Below are 27,956 nucleotides of genomic sequence, written 5' to 3'. Positions count from 1 at the left end.
GGGACACAATCAGCAGCAATGCTAGCATCTCAGTACAGTGGGGCCTGGCGTAATAGGAAGAGCGGAGGAACAGGAATCTGAACGGTTCTAGGTAACTGTGGGGAAAATGAGAACAAGCTGCAAAAAAGTCCAACAGTCAGAGAGAGAATGTTCCAAGAAAGTTGAGCTTCACCCAGCAGCTTTCTTCTTGTGTGGTGTTTGACGATGAGATGGGGCTGTCCTATTGCACGCTGTTGGTGTCATGTTGGCATAGATAGCCTGCAGCTGTGAGGCTGGACGTGTCAGCACGTCACAAACAACCTCTTCTGTTGATCCTGAAGCCTGAAACAAAAGCACCATGAATTAGAGCAGTGGCGAGCAAAGTATTTATGTCAGGCCCCACTTTTCATCTCCGCAGTTAGCAGGGTCCCCAACCTGTCTAATGTAATCTAAACCGATGGAAATTTTGGTTATGTTCGTATGAAAAAAAACCAAAAAACCTTTCAGCACCTGTAAGAAAATAAGTGTGTAGAATATAAAAACTTTATGAATCATTATAGAAATGTGAATACACAGACACAAAAACAGTAACATAGTTCAATGTTTTTGATGAGATGGATGAGCCTGAGACCCAGCAGCCGATCGTGCTGCGCCCCTCTTACAAAATTTCATGCCCCTCCCGTGAGAAGACCAGCCCCCCACTTTGTGCACCTCTGAATTAGAGGATGCAGATTATTTTCAAGCGGTTGCGGGATCCAATGAAGAATGATCTCCACGAATTCTGTTGCACTTTCCTGTACAGTTCATTAAGACAGAGGCAAAGGCTTTGTGCAGGAAGGGCCAGAGGGGTGAATTTGTTCATAGATTCTTTTAATTACTTAATTACTCCATTAGCCATTGGGAAAATGTCTCTCTTCTGTAGAAAATAAAGATGAGCCCAAATATTTTTGCCATTCTTTAGTTTTCTGTGGAAAACGTGGACTTGTCAGCCAAAAAAATCTGTTTTTCGTTTTCATCAACAAACACCAAAACCAATTGCAGTTCAAAACTGTCCCACACTGCAAAATATTTTGCTTTTTAGAGATCTCTTTTTCCAATGAAAAGTCATAGAATCCTAGGGCTGGAAAGGACCTGAGGAGGTCATCTAATCCAGCCCCCTGCTTCAAAAAGGATCAACCCCAACCAAGTCATCCCAGCCAGGACCAAATCGAGACATTGTGAGGGCCCTGATGCTATGGACATTTTTGTTGCTGAAAACCCAATTTTCTGTGGAAAAGACACTGATGGAAAACATCAGACCAGCTTTAGCCCCTGCTCTGGCCTTGTGAAGAATTCCCCTGCTAGTCTCTTGTGCCAATAGCGCTCAGCGAGTAGGAGCAATCATTGGCATCTTCCTACCTGGAGCTCATTGTCATAGATGGTCTCCTCCGCTCCTGTGTGAGGTGTCTCCTCCAGGGTTTTGCAGACAGCTGCCTCACTACAGGGGGCAGGATCACTTGTGTCGTAGAACTGCATGTTTCCAGGTACCTAGAACAGACATGTGAGGTGTTGAGACCAAACGCTGAACCTTCCTTCCCAAAGCGCCACATGGGGGAGCTGTAGGGCTAGAGAGTGGGGAAACGATTTTTCCTCTGCACCTTTGTTGGAATTATGGAGGTAACACGCACATCTCATAGGGCTGGAATGGGACCTCGGCAGGTCATCAAGTCCAGTCCCCTGCCCTCTTAGCAGGACCAAGCACCATCCCTGACAGATTCTTTTTAATCTATTTGCCCCAGACCCCTAAATGGCCCCCTCAAGGATGGAGCTCACAACCCTGGGTTTAGCAGGCCAGTGCTCAAACCAATTATGGCCCCTAAATGCATCACTGGGGTACTGAGTCTGACGCTGGAGGCATTAAAAGTCTGACAATGGTGGCGCCGGAAGAGTTTTGATAGAGGAGGTGTTGAGAGCCGTTGAACCAAGCTGTAAACCCTGTATAGGCTGGAAACTGCTCCAAGCCAGGGGTGCTGCAGCCACTCCTGCACCGCTAGCTCCAGTGGCTACGAACATCAGCACTTGTGTTCAGGGCCAAGCCGAGGCACACGCAGAGCCCACAGCTGCATGGGGCACCACTTTGCCTCATAATGAGGAGTGGCCTAGGCTGCACTCGGAGATACACTCCAATCCCCAGGCTTCTGCTCTGCCTCCCAGCTGCAGCAGCCCAATCCCTCTGTCCGGACCTTGCCTGCTGCACCTCCCACCACCCGGCCCCAGCAGCTGAATCCCCCACCCCGTGGCTTTGGTGGCCCCCTGCTTTGCCTCCCAGCCCCCAGCTCTGTCGGGCTGCATTGCTCTTCCTTCTGCCTGATTCCCCCCACCAGCCTTCCTGTCCCGCTCCTGCCTCCACTTCCCTCACCCCACAGAACTGCTGCCCAGCTCCCTGGTTGGGGAGTGGGGATACAGGTGCTTGGTCTGCGCAGGTCACCCAATATCATAAGGACAGACAGTCCTGCTTACGCTACAACCATAACTCTACTAATGGCGGACTGGCCACTAGGAGGAGAGACTGTTACACATGGTACCATAGGTGACATCGGCAGTTACTTCAGCACAGGGGAGACACTTGCTTTGCAGGGCTGATAGGCCGTTATAGGCTGGAGACTGACTTGTTAAGCATCAGTACAATGGAAAGGGACCTAGGGGTTATGGTGGATGAAAGGCTGGATATGAGTGAACAGTGGGCCCTTGTAGCCAAGAAGGCTAACGGCATATCAGGGTGCATTAGGAGGAGCATTGTGAGCAGATCTAGAGAAGTGGTTGTTCTCCTCTATTTGGCACTGGTGAGGCCACATCTGGAATATTGTGTCCAGTTTTGGGCCCCCCAGTATAAAAAGGATGTGGATGTGCTGGAGCAGCTCCAGCAGAGGGCAACAAAAATGATTAAGGGGCTGGAGCACATGACCCATGAGGAGAGGCTGAGGGATTTGGGCTTATTTAGTTTACAGACGAGAAGACTGAGGGGTGATTTAATAGCAGCCTTCAACTTCCTGAAAGGGGGCTCTAAAGAAGATGACGGAACAAGGAGCAATGGTCTCAAGTTGCAGAGGGAGAGGAGTAGGTTGGATATTATAAAAAACTACTTTACCAGGAGGGTTGTGAAGCATTGGAATGTGTTGCCTAGAGAGGTGGTGGATTCTCCATCCCTTGAGGTTTTTAAGTTCTGGTTTGACAAGGTCCTGGCTGAGATGACTTAGTTGGGATTGATCCTGCCTGAAGCAGGGGGCTGGACTAGATGACTTCCTGAGGTCCCTTCCAGCCCTATGTTTTCTATGATATTTAGATCAGTCAGAACCAGCTGCCCAATACCGTAATGCTGCTTTTTTCAGTTTTTGAGCAACATATGAAATATTTTAAACTCAGGCACCTGCCACAGGTCTGCCTTACCGGTAGATAGGGATGGGTGTCCTTTTCCCATTGTCCAAGTGCTCCTTGAAGGGCTGAAATAACCAGAAAGAGACAGTGTCAAAATGAAGTCATGCCATTTTTATGTATGGCTAGGTGTTTCCAAGGTCCTCAGCACACCAGTATCTGGGAACCTCAGTGCAAAGGCAGGTAAATGAATATGTCCTCAGAAAATGCACAGTGCTTAGCAGTTTCCATCCTCGAGAGGCTCTCTGAGAATGAATTTGTCAAACACCACACTGGGTGACCCACTGAACTTGAACGCCCCAGTGGTGCTAACATGGACTCAGCCCAGTAGGGCTAAATGAACCAGGTGAACCTCCCACTATGAACGCTACAGGAAGAAGTACTGCAGAAAGGGATCTAGGGGTCATAATGGACCAGATGCTAAATATGAGTCAACAGTGTGACAGTGTTGCAAGAAAAGCAAACTCAGTTCTGGGATGCATGAACAGGAGAGCTGTGAGAAAGACACAAGAAGTGATTCTGCTCTGCTCTGCACTGATCAGGCCTCAGCCGGAGTACGGTGTCCAGTTCTGGGCACTACATTTCAGGAATGATGTGGAGAAATTGGAGAGGGTCCAGAGAAGAGTAACTAAAATGATTAAAGGTCTAGAGAACATGAGCTATAAGAAGATTAAAAGAACTGGGTTTGTTTAGTTTGGAAAAGAGAAGGCCAAGAGGGGACAAGATAGCAGCTTTCAAGTATCAGAAAGGGTATTATGATGGGGAGGGAGAAAAATTATTTCTCTTAGCCTCTGGCAAGAGGACAAGAAGCGATGGGCTTCAGTTGTAGCAATGGAGGTTTAGATTGGAATTAGGAAAAATTTCCTGTCAGGGTGGGTAAATACTGGAATAAATTGCCTAGGTTGGTGATAGAATCTCCACCATTGGAGATATTTAAGAATGGGTTGGTTAAATATCTAACAGGGACGATCTAGATGGTGCCTGGTCCTGCCACAAGGGCAGGTGACTGGACTCGATGACCTTTCAACATCCCTTCCACTTCTACTATTCTCTATCTAGGTCTCTGGATCCTAGACCCACAGGGATGTATGTGCAAAGTGGAAACATTCACTCTACAGTGTGTTTATCCTTCCCTCTTTCCTACTATCAAGAGGTTAGGACTGTGTGGACATGTTTGGTAAAGAGAGAACAGAGCCACTCAATGTGACCTATGGAGGACTTCCCGTGGTTAAGTACAGCAGAAACTGCCCTCAGCTTTACAAGGGACAATCATTATACCCAGCTTTGGGAGCATTGAGCTGGTCATGCTGCTCGAGGACAGTCAGCTGCCACCCACAATGCAGTGATGTTATGACAAGGTGGCCTCAGACCAGAGTTGTCTCTCGTTTTTCCTCTGTCAAGGCTGGGCCACACTGACACTCTGAGTGCAGAAGGTTGGGGTGCGCATGAACCTTAAAAAATTCTATAGTCTTCTTCTTGAAAGTTTCCCAGGGTCACAGGCTCATTGACGTTTGGAGGCAGCTGCCATTACCTAAGTGAGAAAACCCTCCTTTAAAACCCAGGAAGACACACGTGGGATGTCTCCCTGTGGGGTAACCCCAAGCTCTTACCCCTCCCTTAGGAGAGAGCTTGGAAAGAGGAGAAAAGCCAACTCAATTGCTGTTAGCTGAGCCTTCAGTCTTAGGCATGCATTTACCCAGACCTTTCTCCAGGCCACAGGAATCAAATAGCTGCCTTAGAAAAGGTGATTTATTAACAAAAACAAAAAGATATACAGTAGGGCTAAAGCAGACTCGGTTGCTAGGTGTTACAGAGCAACTAATCAAGGTAGGTTAAAGCACAGAGAATTACTTCTCTGGGATTCAGGTTAAAATTTACATTGTATACAGGCGTACAGCAGCCAGCCTGAGAAGTCCTGCACCAAACCAAAAATAAAAAAAAATAGCCTGATTGCATCTGACTAAACATTTTGGCTGCGTCTACGCTACGTTCCCCTTTCGAAAGGGGAATGCACATGAGGGAAATAGAAAATGCAGATGAAGTGCTGATTTAGAAATCTTGTGCATTATTTACCTGATTTTGCACAGCTCTCGCTTCCAAAAGAGACTGCTTTCAAAACAAAAACAGCAGTGTAGAGAGGGTTCTTTCGAACAAAAACCCCGTCTTTGAAAGAAACCTTTTTCTTGAGAAAAGGAGGGTTAGGGTTCTTTTTCAAAAATGGGGTTTTTGTTCGAAAGAACCCCGTCTACACTGCTGTTTTTGTTTTGAAAGCAATCTCTTTTGGAAGCGAGATTGTGCGAGATTATGCAAATGAAGTGTGTGATTTGTAAATCAGTGCTTCATTTGCATTTTTGATTTCCCTCATTTGCATTCACCTTTCGAAAGAGGACTGTAGTGTAGACAAACCTTCCTTTCTATTTACCTATCTGCTGCCCAGATTTCCTTGTGGCCTGGATATTTACTGAATCCTCAAAGCCTGGCTCAGGCTTAAAACGTTGGTCTCTCCCCTTTGGCCACATGAAAGAAAGATCCTCAGCAGGTAACGGCTTCAATGCAGAAATTTCCCTTCTCTCTTCCCATTGGCTTACCTGGCTACTTGCTGATAGAGAACCCACTATCTCTGGGTTTAACCCTTTAGAGGCATTAATTCATGGCACACACACCTGCCCCAAATTACAGTCAGTGCTGAAATGTTGGACCATACTGGCTGTAATTTCCTTCTTGAGGTTTAAGAGAAAACATAGTTAATGATACTTGTGCAGCCTTCAACAGTGCTATGGACTATATGAAGAACCAACAAAATATGCTCACACAGTCCCTCATATATAGGAAGAATCTTTAGCTGAGTTGGGAAAACCCTTTAGGGAGAGTGCATCAGCCACTTTTTTAGAAGCTCCTGAAATGTATTGTATGTCAAAATCAAAGCCCCCTTCTTGCTTCCCATTAGCTCACCTGGCTCCTTGCCAACAGAGAACCTACTACCTCTGGGTTTACAGGTTTTCATTTGAGGCCACCCATGGACAGAATAAAGTTTGTTATGTGCACCAAGGCATGTGCACCACCAACAGAAACACATGCTGCCCAGTGTGGGTGGCTTTGGGTGCTCTGCTAATCATCTGGCAGCACGGTAATCCCCCAAGATACGCGCATTTGAAAAGCATGTATCTCATGTTTGTGTGACAGAGGGGTGGGGGGGCAGTGTCATGTGGTGGGCAGGGATACCCGCAGCCCTGCAGCTGGAAGCCACTGGGCAGTGCCCAGCCAGCAGAGCCAGCCGTGGGGTCCCTGGCAAGGGGGGCGAGGGCCCCCCACTGTCCCTCAGCTGGGAAAGGGCTGAGCTCCCATGAGATGGTCAGTTTCCCAAGTCCCACAAGTGGCTGGGAGATGGGAACCAAGTGCAGCCTGGCTCATGGCTCCCTGCCTCTTGGGGAAACCCAGGAAACTGACCAGCTCATGGCTGATCAGTTTCCCAGGTCCCACCAGTGCTGGTGAGCCATAAACCAGACTGCCTCTTGGTGTCCAGATCCCCATTGCTTGCAGGAACCAGGAAGCTGACCATCTCATGAGCTGGTCAGTTTCTCAGGTCCTGCAAGCAGCAGGGAGACTGGAACCAGGCTGCCCCCTTGTTCCTGGCTCCCCACCACTCTGGGAGCCAGGAAACTCACCAGCCCTGGTGGGTCGGTCAGTTTCCCTGCTCCTGCAAGCCTAGGGGAGCTAGGAACCAGACTGAAGTCTGGTTCCCAGCTCCCCTTGACTTTGTGCAAAAATTTGAGTTACACAGGGGTTGCAGGAATGCAACCCCTGCATAACTCAAGGGTTTACCGCATTCGAATTGCTCCAGGACAGCTGCCCAAGGGCTCAGCTTACAGAGAACACTGCCTCAGACTGTGTACTTGTAACTAGTCTGGGATTCAAATAAAAGGTCTTGGGAGGGTGACTAGAATGAACGTGGGCACAGTGAAATGGGGGAGTGCCCTAATATAAACCCCACCAACATAGTCTAGTTGCTTCCATAGAGGTTTAATATTTTTTTAAATAAGATGCAAGATAAACAGACATGAGACCATCTGTGTGTGGACACAAGGCGTTTTCTGCCAGAACAAAGTGAAGTTAGATGGGTACAGCTTCTGCTTCTTGTGTATGTGATACAAGGCAGGGTAGGAAAAATCATCAACTTTCCTTTTCCTTTCTAAATAGCTGCAGCGTTCCCTCTTAACTGGTGCCAGAGCTGGTAAAAGAGAGCTCCAGGGTTTTGCCCCCATGTATGGGGCTCCTTACAGTCCAGCTGTTGGTCATTGAAATTAGAAGGAAAGATCAGTGTCACCCGTTAAAAGGGAACCTTGCAGAGGCTCTTCTGGGAAGAAAGGAATTGGTCTATTTGTTTTCAGCTGGCTCAGCCGTTGCTAATAAAGTCAGCCATTTAGTGAGTCCCACAGTGGAGAGCTCCAGGCAGTACAGGCCTTTGGAAGTACTGGAAGACTTGTGGCAGCAACTGGGAAACAAGCTTGTGGCTCATCATCAGATGAGTAAGTGATCCCCCTTGCTGGGTTTCTCCATTGGTTTCTTGGGTTTTGTGTTGGGATGTGTGCACTTCAGTAAACTGTGGACTTCTTAGGTATAAACAACTCACCTTGCCCAGTTGGTCTGTGCTGGGTGACTAGGCTTTGATTGGGGCTGGCGATTCTCGGAGTTTGAGCCAGGGGATCCTGTAATTTTTTTATGTATGTTTAGATGTTTCTAAGGCCCTTGGCCCACTGATACCTGGGTACTTTGATACACGGTCAGGTAAATGAAGCTGTGCTCAGAAAAAGGCACAACGCTTATTGACTTCCATTGTCTAAGACAATGGTTCTCAACCTCTTCACTAATGTGGCCCCCAAACCATTTGCGGATGCCTATCAAAGCCAATTCTAGCTGCTATGTGTGTGTCATTAAATGAAAAAGGAAACAACAGCAGAGATTTTTGGACAGCAATGAATGTTATTGGGAGGTATTTAATTTTAAAATAATTAACTAACTTTTCAATTGATTAAAAACATATTTTCTATGGTCAGTTTTCTTACTTTTTCACGGGCCTCCTGCAATACCCCCATGGACCCCCTGGGGTCTGAAGGCACCAGGCTGGGAACCACGGGTCTAAGAATATTTTTTGAGAATGAGTTGGTTAAACACTGGGCTGTGTAACCCACCAAGCTTGGGTGACCTGGTGGTGCTAACATGGACTCAGCTGCCTTTCAGTTTTTGCATGCTCTCTCTGCGTGAGGGGATGCTGGGATGGGGCTGTTTGTGACAAGATGCATGTGGTATACTTAGACTGTTTCCTGTGGCTATACTGGGTGGAAGGAGCCTTGTGGGTCAGATAAGTGAAACTGAACATTCAGGCTGCACTGGCTGAGGAGTGGAATGACTCATTGCTGGGGAAAATGACCGTTTTTTTTACCTTTGTTTCTTCTCATTGACGTCCATCTAAGCACTACACCAGTGAGACAAACCAGAAGCAGAACCAGCAGCAGGCATGGTGTCAGGATATGGAGGACAGGGTTTCCTGTGCTAAAAGCAAGCAGAAAAGAGCCTCTGTTTCCACCTTGCTTTAAAGTTTCAGTTTTAGAGAGCATTCTAAGCCAAGAGTTCATGGCCTTTGACTGAGAGGTAGGAGCATTACCCCCATTTCACAGACAGAGGAACTGAAGTTTAGTGATTATCACCAGTGTGTGAAAGTGAGCTAGTGGAGGTGCTGGGGACAGAACATGGATCTCCTAACTTCCCCACTGTGCAATGACAGAGCAAGTCCCTTGAGTTTAGCAACCGGCTGAGTTTAGAATTAAAACTTAATTGCCCGAAGAAGATGGGGAGGAGGCATTTATATTCTAATACTGGATTCAGATCAGAACTGAGCAGCTAGCAATGTGTGCGCTATGTCTGGTGTCTAGAAAACCTGCAAACGTGGATTGCCCCTAGCCTCAGACCTAGGAATCAGGTGTTGAGGATGGATCCTCTGCTTTCATTTAAAAAAAAATCTCCAGCCTTCGTGGCTGCCAAGGAAAGCTTGACTGGACTGTAACTGGTGAGAGATCTGGACTGCCCTATGCACCTCAATGAAGATCTCTTCTCCAGAACTGCTCTGCAGTGCCCTGCCTACCATGGGCTCCCTAGCGTGGAGCTGTGCATGCTTCAGGAGAAGAGAGCTGTGAGTCTCCCCTGGAGCAGTTGCAACCTACAATGCTGTTCCTCTTGCCTACCTATGGGGAAGGTGACTTCTCTTGCCACCTTGATTCTCCCAAGGGGAGGGGATAAGTGGAGTTCTATGCCCCTTCCCTTGCTGCTCCAACCCAAGGTGTTCCAGGGACAGGTGGGAAGGGGCCAGGCAGCTATGGGATCCAGTGTTGTGGTGTCAATGGAGCTCCGATTGCTTTAATTTAGCTCTGACTTCAGCGCTACTGCTTCAGACCAAAGAGAGGAATTAATGCGTCTCCATTTGGTGCTGCCTTCTGGGTGGCATCTGTCCTAGCATTGGAGTCTGTCGGAGCTGAGCTTGTCTCTAAGCACTATGGGTATTTTCCACAGGGATGGGCCTGCCCTCAGAGGACTATGTAGAAACCTTGACTCTGCCAGACCACTCTGTGAAACAGGGCCTTGTCCCCGTGTCTTCTCTCTCTGCCCTTCAGTCAGGGCTGTAGGTCTCAAACTCTTAAGAGCCACCATGTTTCAACTTGCCACCAGAATGCAAAGTTGTCCTTTGACAGAGGACTCCAGTCCTGAGATCTGACTGGTTCCCTGCTTTTACCTAAATGAGATACAGGCTAATTTTCCAAGTTTCAGCCTGCCTCCCTGGGCTAACAGCTCCTGGTACCTGACTCAGCCAGCCTGACCTGGCACCTGCCTTGAGCCTGGGCTTCTTGTCTTTCTTGGAGTCTGGTCTCTTGGTAACCCCAGACTCTTAGGCTAGAGGGAAGACTAGGTGAAATCTGGGTCTCCTGACTTCCAGACCTGGCCTGGTTCCACTTGTCAAACTGCCCTGGTCCTGGCCATTGTCCCTCTAGAATGTGCCTGGGCACTCACCCTTCAGGAGGGTTGCTATTGTTGACCATGGAAGTGGGTTCAGCTGCTTCAGAGGCAGTCCATGTGAAAGATGCAGTGGAGGCAGCATTAACTGATGGCTCTCTTTCTGGTGCAGGTGAGGTAGGAACGGCTATAAACATAAAGACTTAATAGCATTAACGGCGCTCTGAGATTCATTTTTGCAGAATGTTTTTTGGCTTCATATTCAGCCTTTGTTTTTAGGATATCGAACACTCTGGACCATGACTAGCGGTGGTACCTAGTTCTTGCATATCAGAGATGTCTGGCACTTGGTTTTAAGACTGTGCTAGACTTATGTCTCCTGGGTTATTTCTCATAGGCTGAAACTGCAAATAGACGTTAAGGCTTTAGAAAGCTGAAGCTTGGTTTCCTGTGCGGTAATCACCTCTCTGTTCCATCGCACAAATGTAGCATTAACGACCTGCTGGCCAAGCATGCAAAGCTCTAGTTAACTTGAAATGGGAGTTTTGACTCCTAGCACAAACATCACAACTCTGGGCAGATACAGCCAAGTTTTTCGCTATGCGTGTGTAAGGCCGACAGAGGGAATGAACCTGAGATCTTAAGGCTAAAGCCATATGCTCCAGCCCAGGCTCTAGAGCAGAAACTTCTCTCCCTCATCAGTGGTGTCAGTGCTTCTGGAGTTACACGTGCATAACTGAGACATTCTGTTTTATAAATATTGTTACTTTGCTCTCTGCCAGGAATCTCTGGATCTCCTCTCCTCATGACATCCCAACTGAAGTCTGTATTCTCGTCTCGCGTTCCTCTGGCACTGATTTATACTGGAACATGCAAATTGTCCTAGCAGATCAAACCAGTGGTCCATATAGACATGCCTCTGACACTGGCTACTACTTAGAGGATGGGGCAAAAGTCTCCTAAGTGGGGAATGATCTGCCCACGGGGGACGCTTCACCCACCTCCCCTCAGTTGGTGTTTGCCCTGAAGCATGAGGGTTTGTATTACATCCCTTTTACGCTTCTCTTCAGCTTAAGCCTGGTCGAAACAGAAAGTTGAACTGACTTAACGATGTGTGACTTTAAAGCAGTTTAGTTAAACTGGTACAACGGTGTGCTTGGATGCTGTTTGGGCACTCTTAGAACCCAGGTTTACATTTTTTTTTCATTTATCCATTTAGCTTGCATCTTCAGACTGTTCTACATACAAATGTGCTCTGTAATAAATTATACCTGGCTACAATTCCCATCCCCTTGTTCTAGCACGACTCTGTGTGCAGGCACTTTACAATAAGCTTCCTTTAGTCAAATTTGACATAAGCCAGTGAAAATCAAAGAAAAATCATGCAGGGACTTACCTGGAAGAACATTCACTTGCACAGAGAACATGAGATCGAATACTGGCCTGTCTATCCCACACCAGTAAGTCCCAGAATCTCCTTCGGTGACATTTCTCATGGTCACTAGGAACATGCAGAAAGTGTGAATGTCTCTGATGGAAACTCTGTCACTCTTCATAGCTTCTGATCCTGTCCTAACAACTGTGAGGCAGGATGGCCGTGATGTTCCTCTGCACCAGTATTTAATATAATTCTCATAGCCTTTGCCGTACCAACACTGTACATTGAGCTCTCCACCCACGGGTCCTCTTGCCTCCTGAGGCCCAGTCAAAGCCCAACATCCTACAAAAAAAATCCGGAAAGAAATGGAAATAAGAATGATCCTAGTGGGTCAGATCAATGGTCCCTCTGTCGTGCTTTGGATAGTGGTCAATGCTGAGTGCTTCATAGGGTAATGAACAAACTATGTGGTTATAAACGGCCCAGCAAGTTTGGGCTTGAAATTTCTGATGGCTAGAAACCACCAAAAGACTGAAATTCTAGAACAGCCTTCTAAGGGGATCAGAGGGGCATGAAACCTGACTTACTTTCAGACTGAGACTGTTCATGTTATGGAGGGAATGAAACTGGCTACATGCTGTTCCAGGCAATCTGTGACAGCTATTAGCATGCGTTGTCGACGGCTGGAGAGGGGACACCAGTTGGAGAGGGCTGAGAATTACCACAATGAATTTTTTCCCAGGTGTCCGTCTAGTGGATCTTGCCCACTTACTCCAGGTCTAACTGATTACTCAGAGGTGAGGTTGGGAAGGGTCTGAGTGGCAGAGACACTGGGACTTTCCACTTTCCTGTGCAGAGGGGACACCGATCTCTTGTAGGTTTAAACTAGTGACTGGTGGATTCTCTGTAATTAGGAATCCTTCAATAACTTAGCATGGGTGGGCGGGGTTCTGTGGCCTGCACGTGGCAGGTCACAGAACGACACGATCACTTTCTTCTGGCCGTAGTCGGCCTGGCTCTCAAAGAGAGAGGTTTTTTTTTTGACTGATCCATTCTGCCAGCCTAGGCCAGCTTCTGGCAGTCAGATTTAGGGACACCCAAAGTATTGGGCAGCATCTCTGCCCATCTTGGCTGATAGCAGTAGCTGCACCTGTCCTCCATGAACTCATCTAATTCTTTGAGGAAAATCCTAGTTATCTTTTAGGCCTTCACAACATCCCCTAGCAGTTAGCGCCACAGGTTGACCTGTGCATTGTGTGAAGAAGTATTAACTTGTTGTAAGACAGTTGTCTGTTAATTTCATTGAGTGACCCCAGGTTCTTGCGTGTTTGTATAAAGGAGCACATAATCGTTCCCTGTTCACATCTTCCCCACTGTCATCTCCTTCCTGAGCTGCACAGTCCCAATCTTTTGAATCTCTCCTTGTACAGAAGCTGATCCTTTTTGTTGCTGTTGTTGCCCTTCTCTGTCCTTTCCAAATTATAACACCTGGTATGAGACAGGGTGATCAGATCTGCAAACAGTATTCAGGGGGAGAGTACCAGGGATTGATACAATGGCATTAAGCCATTTTCTGGCTTATTGCCTGTCCCTTTCCTAAAGGTTCCTCACATTCGGCTTGCTTTATTGACTGCTACTGCAGAGTGAGCAGCTGTTTTCAGAGAACTCTCGCAACAGCTGAGATTTCTTTTTTCCTAGATCCTTTTTAGATCCCATCATTCTGTATATACAGTTAAGATTATTTTCCAATGTACATTAACTAGCATTTGTCCACATTTTTGAATTTTTTTTCCCTCCAGTCACCAAGTTTTGTGAGATCTATTTATAATGCTTCACAGTATGCTTTGGATGTAACTATCCTGAATAGTTTTATATCCCCTGCAAATTTTGCTATCTCCCTATTTACCCTTTTATCCAGGTTATTTCTGAAGATGTTGACCAGCACTGATTCCAGTACTAATCCCAGCTCCACTGTAAACTCATCACGTAATAAATTTATTTTGTTAGTCTTTAAAGTGCTACACGACTGCTTTTTTTTCTTTCTTTGTTCCCGCCAGAGTTGTGTTTGCAAAGTTACTTAAGCAGTATTGAAAACGTTACCTTAACGCTTCTGCTGTTAGATTAACAACAGGTTCCAAGCAGATTCTGCAGTTTGGTTTTCTACCTGGAGACTGATTCCTGGGATTAGTCTTTAGCCCAAATTTTCACACTTGTATTCCTAAAATTAGGCATCTACCCAAGGGCTTAAGTTGGGTATGGAGGATTGAATTGGCTTCCCCCGCCCCTACAATCTTCCTAGTAACGTTCTGCTCCTACCAATATTGATGAGGAAAACGCACATTGATTTCTGGGCAGAATTCTTAGGCCTTTGCCCTCATTCCACTGATTTGAAAAGAATTCTTCCTCACCTGGAAAAACGATCCAGCTCCAACCAGGAAAACGTCTCATTGTCCTGGCTCCTTCTCCAGGCACCAGAACGCTAACTGTAAAGTAATGTGGTCTGCAATGAGATGAGTTTTTTTCCCTGTGGTTCTAGGGCACCCAGGGCTACCTTTCTCCTCCAACAGGCTAACATAAAAGTGTGACGCCTTATGGGAAAGTTATTTATTTTTTATTAGATTTCCTGATTCTTAACTGCTTCACTTCCTTTTGAGGCATGGCTGCTGTTCGCTCTGCTCTTTGTGGTTGTGTTATTTTTGGGGAGTGTCTCATCATCCATTTTTAAACTTCTGTTTATATTTTCTTCAGAGGCTATCAGGCCAGGTTTTGAACTGCGTTCTGGTTTTGTAATAGAATATTAAATGATGCCCCCCAAGTATGACCAGTAACTGTGTAGGGGGCTTACATTGGGCTAAAATAAGATTATCATCGATCCTATTCTACATAGGAGTCAAGAGTGTAGCATGGTCATTTTAATAAGAATAATTAAAATAAAAAATTAAAAGCAAGTGCTCCTGGATGCATTAGCAGGCATATAGAAAGCAAGACCCATTTTTTTTTCTGCTGTACTGTGCATTGAGTAGACCTCAGCTGTCCTTTTCTGGGTGCCATCTTTCAGGAAAGAAGTGTACGAATTGGAGAAGAGCAACAAAGCCAGAACCATCTACTCTTATCCTCACAGATTAGATGAGAAGCAATGGGCTTAATTGCAGCAAGGGCCATTTAGGCTGGACTTCAAGAAAAGTCTTTCTCCGCATGGTTAACTGTAACCCGCTTGCCACCTGGGTGTGATTCAGTGTCCAAAGTAGTAGCGCCTAGAACAATTACACAGCAAAAGGATGTCTCCTTTACAGCCCGAGCTGAGAGGCACCGGGCTTTTAGCTGAAACTGAAGAAGCTCCAGAGATACCCTGCTCAAGTCTGCCTGTGGTTACATAACCACGGGGTGAAAAATTGCCTAGGGAAGTTGTGGAATCTCCATCATTTGGGATTTTTAAGAGCAGGTTAGCCAAACACCTGTCAGGGGTTTGTAGATAATATGTAGGCCTGTCATCAGGCCCACTGACCAGAGGGAGGTGGCTGTGGGGCAAGGGAAGCAACTGCGGTGCTACAGGTCTGCTTGTTTATCAAGCTACAGACAAACACGACTACCCCTCTGTGCCTTATCTATTGACCTGTAAATGTGAAAAAGGTAATCAACACAATCATGGACCCATTCAAATGCTTGGACGGCTTGTTTTTACTAGCACACTGTAGACTTCACTGTGCTGTGTAAGAATCAACAAAGAATGAAGATAACCATGGACATCCAGAACAACACGAAGTCCTGTGGCACCTTTTATAGCATAACCTTATAGATACTAATCTGTTACTCTATAAGGTGCCACAGGACTTCTTGTTCTAGAAGATAGACTAACACAGCTACCTCTCTGAGACATGGACATCCCAAAACCAATGGGAGGAGGTGGCCCCACTGAGTAGGGTCAAGTTATGGTTGAGTTGGCTTACATGATTGCTAGAGAGGCTGGTGTCCTGGTAGTTACTGATCTGGTTCAATTTTAGCTGAGCTGTACTTTTTGCACTGAACCTTTTAAGTGAGCGTTTTAAATGGACTTAAAGAGGGTAGGAAAGGTGTTCACAAGTGAGTCCTTGGCCAACCAGTAAGCCTGGGAAGCAACTGGAGCATAAGCCCCTGAACATTATTAGGTGGTGGGGAGGGGGAATCTTTCTTCCTCATTGCTGTTTAAGTGTTCAGATTTTTAATTCTAAAATGCATCTTTCCAACACCTGGCTGGGATGACTTAGTTGGGGTTGATCCTGCTTGAAGCAGGGGGCTGGACTAGATGACCTCCTGAGGTCCCTTCCAGCTCTAGGATTCTATGATCACCAAGGAAAGAACCAAAAAAACCCCCAAGAGTTTCTTTTTTCACCTTACTTGTTGAAAGTGCAAAGGTGAATCCCTCAATAGGAGTCAGTCTTGAAAATTTTGTCTGCTTAAAGTTTTGATGGTCTAAGAGGGGTAGCTGTGCTTAATCTGTAGTTCACAAACTGCAAGTAATCCTGTAGTACCTCTTTTAGAAACTAAGAAATGTTTTAGGTTGAGTTTTTTGTGGGGTAGACCCAGGACTGCTTGTTTTGATGGCCAGTGTTTGCATTTTTGCATGTTTAAATAGAATTTTTCTCATTTTTTTCCCTTGTAACCCATTAAATTTGGACAGTTTAGTGACTCTTCACCAAGCTCCTCTCTGAGCCTTCTGTCCATGTGCAGTGAAAGCAGCAAATCTAACAATAAAACTCCATTGATTCCCTCCCACCCGACCTTACAAATATTTATTTCAGCTTGTCACTCATTGCCCCACACACAACATCCAGTCTTGCACCGAAATCCATAGTTATGGAAGCTCTAGGAGGGACGGCAGTTTTGGTTATTGGAAGGTATTAGTGATTTGAATTTATCTATTAGATGTGCAGAGAATGTTTTTTAAAAACCCCTCCTCTCTGGAGTTCTAGGTGCCTTTGCCATATATTCAACTGGTACAAACGAGTTAGGGCACTAGACCGCTTTTGAAATTATGGTGGAAGTGTCTCTCTCTCCCCCACTGGCCTGTGCAGATTCTGGTTCCCATTCTGGTCTCTGACACTGGGTTTACATCAGTCTAGCTTGATGGATTTCACTGGAGCTGTTCCACATCCTCATTTGTGGGAGGGGAGAATCCCAATCACTGGGCAGCTGGGTAGATACCCAGCTCTACAGTCTGTTAACTTCTGGTTTCAGCTCATCAGAACCAGCAGAAGCCAACAGTTATTGGGTGCTTAGCACCCAGTGCTGGTTGCTTTTTTTTTCTATACCCACTGTGGCGGGACTGCTTCTGTGTGTGCCTCTCTGAACCACTCAGCAGGTCTAAGTGGTAACCTATGGAGGTCTCCTCATTTATAGGCCAGGGAATGAAACGAGACTAGAAGTCATCAGCTGCAGTATAAAAACCCCCATGGTGGAGGTTCTGGCCATGTTCATCTGGCACCAGCTTCTTGGAGTCTCTTGTTCTCTACGCTCTCCCATGGCGCAGCAAAGAATACGCAGAGGAAATTAGTCTTCAGGAGTAGCGGTATCTAGGGAGCTGGCATAGATCAGGCTGGGTTTGGAGAGTGGGACTGACCTATGTGATGCATTCAATCTTTCCATGTTGACCCAAGACTCTTGACTTCTTTTCAAATAGGTCCTCCTGTACCCCATTATCACCATGTAGACAGAGGAGGAGGGCCAGGAACAGCAAATGTTGGCCTCTAACCCTGCCCTCCCCCATCTTGAGACATGTTTGGACTCTGCTTTGCTGTGAGGATATCACTTTGCTTGGAGCACAGCCACACTAACGGGAATTAAAATCACTCTGTATTATCCCACACCAGTGAGTCCCAGGGAGCCCAAGTCCTTCTCTTTTCTGGGATGAATTCAGAACAAAACCAGGAGAATCACCATCATCTCTTATTCCCTCAGCAGGTGAATCTCTTGGTACAAAAACCTGGTTGCTCCACAATAGTGCAGGTGTAACTCACACACCTATGCGTGGGTCACTGTCCCCTGTAGTGGCACCTAGGCCACTTAAGCTGTGTCTACACGTGCACGCTACTTCGAAGTAGCGGCACTAACTTCGAAATAGCGCCCGTCGCGGCTACACGCGTCAGGCGCTATTTCGAAGTTAACTTCGACGTTAGGCGGCGAGACGTTGAAGTCGCTAACCTCATGAGGGGATCGGAATAGCGCCCTACTTCGACGTTCAACGTCGAAGTAGGGACCGTGTAGACGATCCGCATCCCGCAACGTCGAAATTGTGGGGTCCTCCATGGCAGCCATCAGCTGGGGGGTTGAGAGACGCTGTCTCTCCAGCCCGTGTGGGGCTCTATGGTCACTGTGTGCAGCAGCCCTTAGCCCAGGGCTTCTGGCTGCTGCTGCTGCAGCGGGGGATTCATGCTGCATGCACAGGGTCTGCAACTCATTGTCGGCTCTGTGTATCTTGTGCTGTTTAGTGCAAGTGTGTCTGGGAGGGGCCCTTTAAGGGAGCGGCTGGCTGTTAAGTCCGCCCTGTGATCCTGTCTGCAGCTGTGCCTGGCACCCTTATTTCGATGTGTGCTACTGTGGCGTGTAGACGTTCCCTCGCTGCGCCTATTTCGATGTGGTGCTGCGCAACGTCGATGTTGAACATCGACGTTGCCAGCCCTGGAGGACGTGTAGACGTTATTCATCGAAATAGCCTATTTCGATGTCGCCACATCGAAATAGGCTACTTCGATGTAGGCTTCACGTGTAGACGTAGCCTTACAGAGAGACTCTCTGCAGCCTTAGTTAAGAGCCAGCTGGCTTTTAGCTCAAACTGTAGAGGTTCCTGCACTAAGCTCTGGAGGTCCCAGGTTCCATTCCACCTCAAAGTGGTTACACAGGGAACTTCTTTCTTTTGCCACCCTTGAAAATGAAACCCTCACGCCCACAGACAGTTTCCAGAGTTCTCCCCTGCCTCGCTGAGTGTGATCATAAGGGTCTCTGGAAAAATTGGGTATCTGCAGAGGTTTATGGCCATGGGGGTGGGGGTAACACCATTGACGTAGATGCACAGGTACAAACCCCATATTGCCAAACTCTAGTGTTCAAAAAATTAATGTCAGGACCCTACAAATTAAGTGTGAGCGACCTGGACATCCAATGTTGTCAGCTGAGGGTGGTACAGAGTGACATGTCCAGCAAATCCCTGATCACAAACAGGCATATTTCCCCTGAGATCACCATCTTCTAGGTTTCACCCAAGGGGTGTCTGTGCCAAACCCTAAAAACTCTGCAGTTGTTGTGATTATTGCGGGATGGACGTACCAGGAACAGCTTAAGACCCGGTAATGTGTAGAATGTTGAGTTCCAAAACTGCTGGAGGTGTCAGTGGCCCCCTGCGTCCAGGTGGCTTTCAGAGCTTGCTGCATAGAGGGAGGACAACGGATGTCTTCTTCTGTCTCAGTCCAGCCATGCAGTCACATAAGAGGCAAGATACAGACTTGGGTCTTTAAAAAGCACAAAAGAACTTAAGACGATGGCTCGGGGACTGTTGTAGGCAAAAAGTTACCAAGCACCTGGGGTATGAAAGGGGGCTCTCTAGAACTGGATACGAGGGTGAAGGAGGACACAAGGTGGTAGCCACTATAGAGGACACACTTGGCCACAATGAGCGTCTCCTGAAAGGTGGATGCAAGCAAGGGCTGTTCTGAGGGGTTGCAGAGCCTGGGCAACCCCCATGCAGGCTCCTTCTGCTCCAGCCCCACACTCCGCCCGTCTAGCTGGGGAATTACTGGGGGCTGGGCAGCAGCAGGGGTTGCACTGCACACCTCCCACCCCGCCATTCATCACAGCAGTGGGAGCTGGCATGGCCTGGTTCACTCCGCTACCCTGCTGCAGGAGAAGTCAAGCAGAGAGGCTTGGGCGTGCCCTTCAATATCAGCTTTGCTGGTTGCTGCAAAGGCCCTCAACAATCAGAATGTCCACCTTGGTCCTCTGCTTACTTTAAATAGAAGCAGGGACCCCATCAGGACACCCAGAGCTCTACCAGTCAGAGCCCAGGGCTGAAGTCCATTGTCCGAATTAAAAACAACAAGAAGGCCTGTGGCACCTTAGAGACCAACAGATATTTTAAAGACCTGCTTCATCAGATGCAGCTTATGCTCCAAAATGTTAATCTACAGGGAGCCACAGGACTTCTTGTTGGTTTGAAGATTAAGACTGTCGGCTTCATCTCTGATATTTATCAGGATTGAGCTTCAAGTTCTGAGACTGTGAACAGATCACTGGGGAGTGACGCAGCGCCCACACAGGGTTCTTGCCAGCTCTGTGGCTGCGAGCGGTTTTGCAGCATAGGTAAACCACTTTTACTGCAGAAGGATTACTTATGTGAGAGTCTTGTAAAACACTGCACAGGGGTGAATATCTGCAGGGTTGGCCCAGTTCTGCACAGCTTGTTTTTATTGGTGGGGATTCCCCTCTGTGGTTTCCTTCTGCACCAACACTTACCAGATTCACTGATTTGGTGTTTGTTTTTTTAAATATATTTTGCAACTATGGTTCCTTTTTTAAAATGATTTGCTGTTCTCCAGAAATACTGAGCCACTGTTGAGGTTTATGTTCCTCATTCAGAGCCCAGGAGCTTTGGCAGTGAAGATTCCCCTGGTCCTCAACAGTTTCAATATCTCCTCACTTTTCCTTTGCTCAAAAGCTATTGCAGCCTGTAGCTGTGATAACTGTCTCCACCCTAGCCTGGGTTCACAGTAAACCAGCTGTCTCACCTGGGCCACTATCTTTAAAGGGACTTTCCAGAGACTGAACTTCTTTAGATACTCCTCTTGGCATTGATTACCTAGTTATTAGCCACAGTGAAATCCAAATCTGCTCATCCACCAGCTCTGCTTCCTATTGCTCAAATTCTAGAGGCTGTCTTCAAAACCAATTTTCAGGTGGGTTTCCCATGTCCCAATCCCTGTCCCTATTGACACCAGTTAGTTGCTTTTGGAGCCCCCTATTCCTTGGCCTTTTCAGCACATCCAGTGTGATTATGTCTGAATTGGGTTCAGCTATTCCAGTGTGTTTGCAAATGAACAGTCAACAGCCAAACTCCAGTTGTTGGGTGCCCAGGTCTCAACAAAAACTGTGGGGCTGCACATTGTACCTCCAACCTTTGCCTAGCACAGGGTTCTCCTGCTTTCCAACCTGAGAGAGGAGCTCTGGCACTCTGTCTTGGCCTGCTTTAGCCATTAAAAGGACAACTATTATAAATCTTCCACAGAGGCAGCATTTAACTTAGTGGCTTCCTGTAATATTTGCATTATTGATGAATTTCCTTTATGTTCACTTACATTATTTTCCACAGTTGTTCCAATCTTGTCCTCCACTCTAGAATCTCGTCCTCCACCCTACGTGTTAAACACAAAGTTGCACATACAGGGCTGGTGGTAATCCACTTCCTCTTCTGGTGCACTGCTTCAAGGACAGATTCACATTCTGGGCTAAACCCAGAGCCAGCTGGAGTCTCTTTGGCCTTCTTTGGATCGTCTTGACCTGCAAGCCCACCTGAGCATCTATAAACTGACCCATTGCCAATATCCCGGCAGGCCCCCAGTGCTAGCTGAGTATATCAGGACGCATGTCTCTGCAGGCCCTCCACCAGTTCTTGTGGGGTTACTTCATTCCCTCTTCTGTCTCTGAGCTGTGTCCTGGCCAGCTCCAAAGTTCATGTCAAGGGCTTGTGCCAGGTCTGGAGAACTCGGTCTCTTATTTGGGGGGTATCTTCTGCAACACCATCAGAGCTGGGCCACCCAACTGGGCTGCTAAATCACCCACTCCCCTGTCTTCAGGCCAGCTATTCATTGTAACTCTGGTGTTGAACTGAGGCCAGACCTGGGACCCACAGAGACAGGGACCCACAGGACCCCGTCCCGCAAGGATGTGGAGAAAATAGTTTATGAGAGGAGAAAGTCAGGCCCCCGCTGCCAACTTGGGCTGTGCTCGGAGCTGGGGGGATGCTGCCATTTGCCGATTCCAACCCATTCCTAAGCTAGGAGAGGGATAATTCTTGAGCTGCACCAAAACACAGACATCACCAGTTGCTGTAGGCCAAGCATTTTGTGTTTGGATTCTTTGTTTGTACCTGTCAGGGTCGGCGTTCCCTGCAAGCTCAGCACTTGGGCAGCTGCCCAGGAGAGATTCAAGTGCTGCCCAGCTGATTAGCAGAGCATCCACGCTGGGGCAGCATGTGTCTTTTTTTTTAAATTGGTGGTGCATATTGACACATGCCTCAGTGCATGGAAGAAAATTTCTTCCAGCCATGGGCAGAATGAATTAGAGGGATCCCTGTTCAGGCTGCTGAGTCTGTGTGAATGCCTGACAGATGCAGAGCAGTGTGGTTGCAAATATGGAAACCTCCTTACTCCTCATGGCTCTGTACTGAGGCCTTGGGTCAAAGGCCCAGCGAGCGCAGCCCTGCTGTTGGAGGGTGGGCTCTGGATAGTTGTGCAGGAGACCTGGGGGATTCAGCAGAGTTGTTATATTACCCCCTCAGGGCAACTGCCCCCCTTCCCATCCTCTGCCCCTAATTGGCAGACCTGGAGCCTGGAGTTTCAAAGGCGGCTGGAGCTCTGGGCCTCTCTGAAGTGCCACAGCTGTGCGGCTGGGGGTAAGGAAAGGGGGGGGAGGGACAGCGTTGCGGTCCGGGTGTCGCTAAGCGCTGACCACCCGAGGCCCTGCTCCTTTGGGGATGTGGAGCCAGGCACCCCTCCCACCCTGCCCTAGGGCCCTGGTGACTTTTGGCCTTGCTGTGCCTCAGTCACAGGTGGATGCCAGGGCTGGAGAATGGGTGGACCATTGGCTTTGCCTCCCACAATGCACTGGGCAGCAACGCTGACGAGGCACCAGAGGAAGTGCGCTGGGCCAGGTGCAGACCCTGCGCCTTATGCCCCACCTCCAGAAGACCTGGCGGTAGGAGCAGTTGCAGGCTCCCTCCCAGATTGTTCTAGGGCCACGTTAACAACTCACTGCCCCATACCCTGTGGGTCTAGTGAAGCTGTGGCAGCCCTGGCGATCAGGACAGGACAGGGAGCCACCTAGTGAAACCTGCCGGGTGTGAATGTGAGAGACGCTCACCTTATGTGTCTGACACCGTCTCCCTGGAGTTTCTCCTGTACTGTTTACTCACCCAGATCACAACACAGATGATGTACAGGAGGCTGGGGATGACCAGGAACAAGGAATAGAGGGGGTGGGGTTGGAATCTATGCAGTAGAAATACAACAGAGACAATAAAGCTCAGAAGGCTTGATAGGTTCCTCCTGTTAAAATGTTCTCTGCCTGCTCTTGGGGCAAAGGTGCAAACCAAGTTTGACTGGGGAGAAGGAGTGCCCAGGGCCTCAGCACCCTGCCCTGGTACCAGAGCCCAGCACCCACCTGCGGGAGTCATTCATTCAGTCAACAGCAGGCTGATGTAACTGGGCTCAGTCCCTGTCCAGGGCTCCGCTGCATCTTGAGCTGCCAATGACCCTCCTGTGAATCCAGCCCTTTGGGGTGTCACAGAAAAACCAACACTGCTTTTATCAGTAGGATGTCACCACCTGTGGTGCCACCTCTGGGCACCGGGAACTGAGGTGGGAGTCGCGTTTTGTGATCCCTCTTTCTCTGAGCTGCCCATTGGGGTCTGAACTGGGGTGTGGTGTGTGTGTGTGGGTGTGTGTGGGTGCGTGCGCGCATGCACGCTGTGGAGGAGACAATAACAGAGCTGCTTTCAATAGGAGCATGTAAAGGGAGCTGGGTCTCTGCACCAACAAAATACTTTGGGGAGCCAACGGAATGGGAGATCTCCCTGGCATTCACTGGCTGGTACAGATGAGATGCTGCAGAAAGCCTGAGTGGGTGGCATGGGGTAGGAGGGAGCTGAAGGATCTTACACACAACAGTTAACTCTGTGGGGTGGGGCAGGAGCCATAGACTGGCTGGAGGGTGGGCTGTGGTACGCACTGTTCTTGGATGTCCCTGCTCTCCAAGGAGCCATTCCTAGTGGGTGCAAAGGGGCTGGACAGGTAACTTCCAGGGGTGGTGTTGGTGAATGCTGGCTGGTCTGTTGCTTGTGGTGCGTTTTCTGTGGGGATTGACAGAAGAACAGCTGCAGGTAAAAGCAGAAATTCAACACAGTTAGCAATACAACCTGCCCCCCGTGCCCACACACAATGCCACCTCCTGGCCTCCCAAAAGGAGCCTTCAGGCTCGATCCTTATCGAGCAGGTTTGTCACACCTCTGACAAGCCCCAGTGAGCCAGGCCAGCACCCCCCATTCCCCCCCACACACAACAGCAGCCCCAGAAGCAGAGACCACTGATCAGGGAGAGTAGAGCAGAGACTTGATGGCCTTAGACTTCACTCTCCCTGGTCGTTGGTCTCTGCTTCTGGGAAGTCTCTGCTCTACCACCCTCCAGAGCCTTCACTGTCCCTTACTGGGGTGTCTGTACCTCGGGGCTTGCACCCCTCAGCTGAGGACGCATGCCCCAGGCTTCTGAGACCTTCCAGCCATTCATCTTGGTTGAGTCCTCACTTGTGAGGCCAACAGAACCAAGTCATCAGCAGTAGGGATTGAACCTGCGACCTTAGAGGCTAAATAGCAGGTTCATGAGCGAAAAGGCAGGGGGCCTCACAGCTCAGGCCGTAGAGCAGACTTCATTGTTCCTTGTCAGAAGCTTCCATTCCTCTGGGGTTACACATTGTAATCTCAGCAGTGGGGTGATGGTTGTGTGGGTCCCAGGAAGGGGGGAGGTAATGCCTTTTACTGCACCAACTTCTGTTTGAGCAAGACCAGCTCTTGATCTGTAGAGCTCTCCCTCAGCTCTGGGAAAGGTGCTGTGGATCTGAACTGAGACAAGTTGGTCCTCTCCTTTTACATGCTCTGGGTCTCTCTCCCCCAGTTGTCACACTCCTGACACACTCACCCCTTTGGGAATGACTCCCCATTCCCTTTCCCTTCTGCCCTGACTCTTGGGCTGAGGCTGGGGTGGGGGTTGAGCTTAGTTCTGAGGGTTTGATGGCCATAGTGAGTCCTGCTGTGTGAAGGGTGCGGGGAGGCTGGAGAAGAGGAGTGAATTTACCTGTCTATAATTAGATGGCAGTTCTAGCATCCCTGGTCCCTGCAGCTGATGCCCTTTGAAGGAGGCAGCAGCAGGGTCTGACTCTTCCATGTTAAAGGATTATCTTCAGAGCTACAGATGACTCCTGTCCCCACTCTCTCCCTCCTCCAGCTCCCCATCTCCCATCATTGCCTTGGGGGAGTAGAGGCAGGATTTACCTGGGGAGACGATGACTTTGACAGAGTCCCTGGGATTAGGGTGGCCAATCCTGGCGACCCCACAGAGAGAAGTCCCTTCTTCTGCCAGCGTCAGGTTCTCCAGGGTTACTGTGATCACCCGCTGGGTGTGATTGTCACAGAGGGAGACTTTTCCCCACTTCTCCTCATCCTCCGACCCTGTGCTCTCAAAGATGAGGTGACTGTAACACAGCACAACCTTGTGTCTGCAACAGAATTTCGGCTGTACCTCATTGCCTGCCCCATACTGGCAATGCACAGACACCAACCCTCCTGGCAAGCCATGCTCTGCCCCAGGGCCTGTCACTGCCCAGCAGCCTGCAAGAGCCAGAGCCAGAGAGAGAAACGCAGAATCTTTCTAGCTGGGGACAGCAATGAAATTCAGCCAGTGCTGGGGAGCAGCGGGACTGTGGAGGATGCCTGAGCCTGTGTGTGCAGCAGGAGGGGCGGAGCTGGGCGAATTGACAGGGTCCTGCGGGGCCTTGGTGGGGTGAGGGTGACTTTAACTCAAGGGAGAACTTGCTGGAACCCTGCAGGGGCAGGGATTGCAGCTTGTCATTATTACTGGAAGCAGCAGCCTCCAGCCACACAGGTAGCTCTTCTTTGCCTTTATCTTCACTACTGTCCAGTGCAGGGCAGGACACACTGCAACTACCAGAAACTGCAGACATTTAGAAGACATTTAGGGGTAAATTACAGCTAAGTAACAGCACAGAGCACTGAGAGCCAGGACTGGTGGATGGAAACAAACTTTATGGGACTGTGTGAAATTTGGCCACACCCATGATGAGTGGTCATCGGGCTAACTAAATTCATGCTGGATTACAGAGGTTCAACCTGCACCACAAGCCTAGAACCCACAGTCTGTTCTCCTCCAACAGCTTTCTGAAGCTAGGTTTCAAATCTTCCCTGCCCGGTTGATAAGTTTAGCCTCCCATAGGCTGTAACCCTGGCAGGAGCTTATCTGGGGCTTTCCAGCTCCGCCGGTGAAGCTGGCACAGCCACTTATGCTATAATACAATTGTTCAGCTCTTATGGTGCGGGCACATGCCTTGATTTTTTTTTTTTTTAGACTGAAACAGATGAACCCGGCTACGTCTCTGAAAAGGGCCAAGTGTCACAAGGCACTTCCAGCCATCCACACGGAGCACTCCACCCCGCCTTCTCACCTGGGACAAGAATCAAAATCAAAACAGGGCCAGTCTTCATAGTCTGGGTTTCCTCTGCATTTGACTCTCTCCCTGGGAAAATCTGGTTTCTCCAAGCCCTCTGGGACCTCCTCCGTTCAGGCCAGTGGAAGAAGCAGCCTGGAGATGCACTGACGAGTGCAGCAATGTGAAGTTTCTCGCTCAGCTGCTCGCTTCCCGTGGGAGAGGCGGGCGTTTCAGTAGGGAAGGAAGTTGTGTGGTGTCCATTCTCACAGGCTGTGTTTGGGGGGAAGGAAGGGAAAGGAACAGCACAAAATGTGGCCTCTAACAGAGGCTGGTGGAGAAGACTCTAGCCCCAGAATACACGGCTCAGAGGATGGTAGTGCTCTGAAAAATGTTAATTCCTATGCAGCCTAAGGGTGGGGCTCACCCTGAGCCTATGATACCTGTGCCAGCTGAGGGGCCTGGGCTCCAGGCAATGTCAGTGCAGGGTAGATGTGGGCTCAGGCTGCAGCCCAAGCACTGGGCCCCTCCCACCCTTCAGGCTGTAGAACCATGGCTCCAGGCCAAGCTGGAACCCCTACTTAGCTGTTACAGATGCTTAGCCTGGGCCCTGAGAGCCCAAATTTGCTGGCACAGACCAGCTGCAGGATTTTAATTGCAGTGCACACCCCGGCTCTCCTCCTGTGGGTCATTTGTGGCCCAATCAGGACACAGCTGTGGGTTCCATGACATCCTCCGGGTCATAGCGATAGCTTATCTATTGCGTGGATGTGGTCCCCACAACGTACTGGTTGAGAAGTGCTGATGTAAACCTGCCAGATGAGGGTTCAGCTGTTGGGGTGCCTCCATCACTAAGGGTGCATCTACACTTGCATTGCTCTTTTGAAAGAGGTATGCAAATGAGGTATCAATTTGCGTATTTGGCACCTTATTTGCATATTCTAATTTCGAAAGAGCTTCTTTCGAAAGAAGAAAGCCCGTGTAGATGCTGCTCTTTCGAAAGTAAACCTCATCTTTGAAAGACTCCTTCTTTCGAAAGAGCAGCATCTACACGGGCTTTCTTCTTTTGAAATTGGAATAGGCAAATGAGGTGCCAAATATGCAAATTGATACCTCATTTGCATATCTCTTTCAAAAGAGGAATGCAAGTGTAGACACACCCTAATTGTTGCATGGGGCAGCCCTGATGTTTGCCCCCCAACTTCTCCCATTCAAAATCAAGCACAGGTCTGCAACAACCTTGAGGTTAGCTTTAAAATCTCAAGTACTGTAGTTTATTGAAGGATCCCTTGTTGGGGTTCATTTTTTTCGTATTCTATTGTTTTGAAACCTGACAGTACATACAGGTGGCTCATCTTTTCCAAATGTTCTCTGCTGCCAGGTGCCTGGAAACATCCATTTTCTTTCTCTAAGGGTGGTACCCAGAGGCACTGAGGCCTCATACTAGGGCGAGTGAAGTCCCTGCTCTACAGCCTTAGCTGAGAGCTAGGGAGCCTGTAGCTCATGTGGTAGAGCACAGGACTTTAGCTCCTCTGATCTCAGGTTCAGTCCCTCGTGCTGGCAACCTGGGTCTGTCAGTGTTACAGAAGGAATCCTAGAACACTAGGACCAGAAGGGATCTCAAGAGGCCATTGAGTCCTGCCCCAATGGCAGGACCAAGTACTGTCTAAACCATCCCTGATAGACATCTATCTAGCCTGTTCTTAAATATCTCCAGTGATGGAGATTCCAC

At 48.5% G+C, this 27,956-nt stretch overlaps 2 protein-coding genes across 2 annotated transcripts; both read right to left on the bottom strand.

The window, feature by feature from the left end:
* Positions 1-168: 168 nt before the first annotated feature.
* On the bottom strand, positions 169-14,218 carry LOC142023746 (CMRF35-like molecule 5). Its single transcript, XM_075015019.1, has 7 exons — positions 14,179-14,218; positions 11,789-12,112; positions 10,450-10,579; positions 8,831-8,940; positions 3,406-3,458; positions 1,378-1,506; positions 169-321 (listed from the first exon to the last, which is right to left on the bottom strand). Exons 1-7 carry the CDS (start codon positions 14,216-14,218, stop codon positions 169-171), a joined length of 939 nt encoding a protein of 312 aa, XP_074871120.1.
* An 8,656-nt stretch (positions 14,219-22,874) lies between these two features.
* On the bottom strand, positions 22,875-26,282 carry LOC142023745 (CMRF35-like molecule 2). Its single transcript, XM_075015018.1, has 4 exons — positions 26,243-26,282; positions 25,056-25,391; positions 23,741-23,885; positions 22,875-23,001 (listed from the first exon to the last, which is right to left on the bottom strand). Exons 1-4 carry the CDS (start codon positions 26,280-26,282, stop codon positions 22,875-22,877), a joined length of 648 nt encoding a protein of 215 aa, XP_074871119.1.
* Positions 26,283-27,956: the final 1,674 nt, after the last annotated feature.

This window comes from Carettochelys insculpta, chromosome 20 (assembly GCF_033958435.1).
Source record: "Carettochelys insculpta isolate YL-2023 chromosome 20, ASM3395843v1, whole genome shotgun sequence".
Lineage (NCBI taxonomy): Eukaryota > Metazoa > Chordata > Testudines > Carettochelyidae > Carettochelys > Carettochelys insculpta.
Note: the sequence above shows the minus strand (reverse complement) of the source record. Positions and strands in the feature narration are given on the sequence as shown.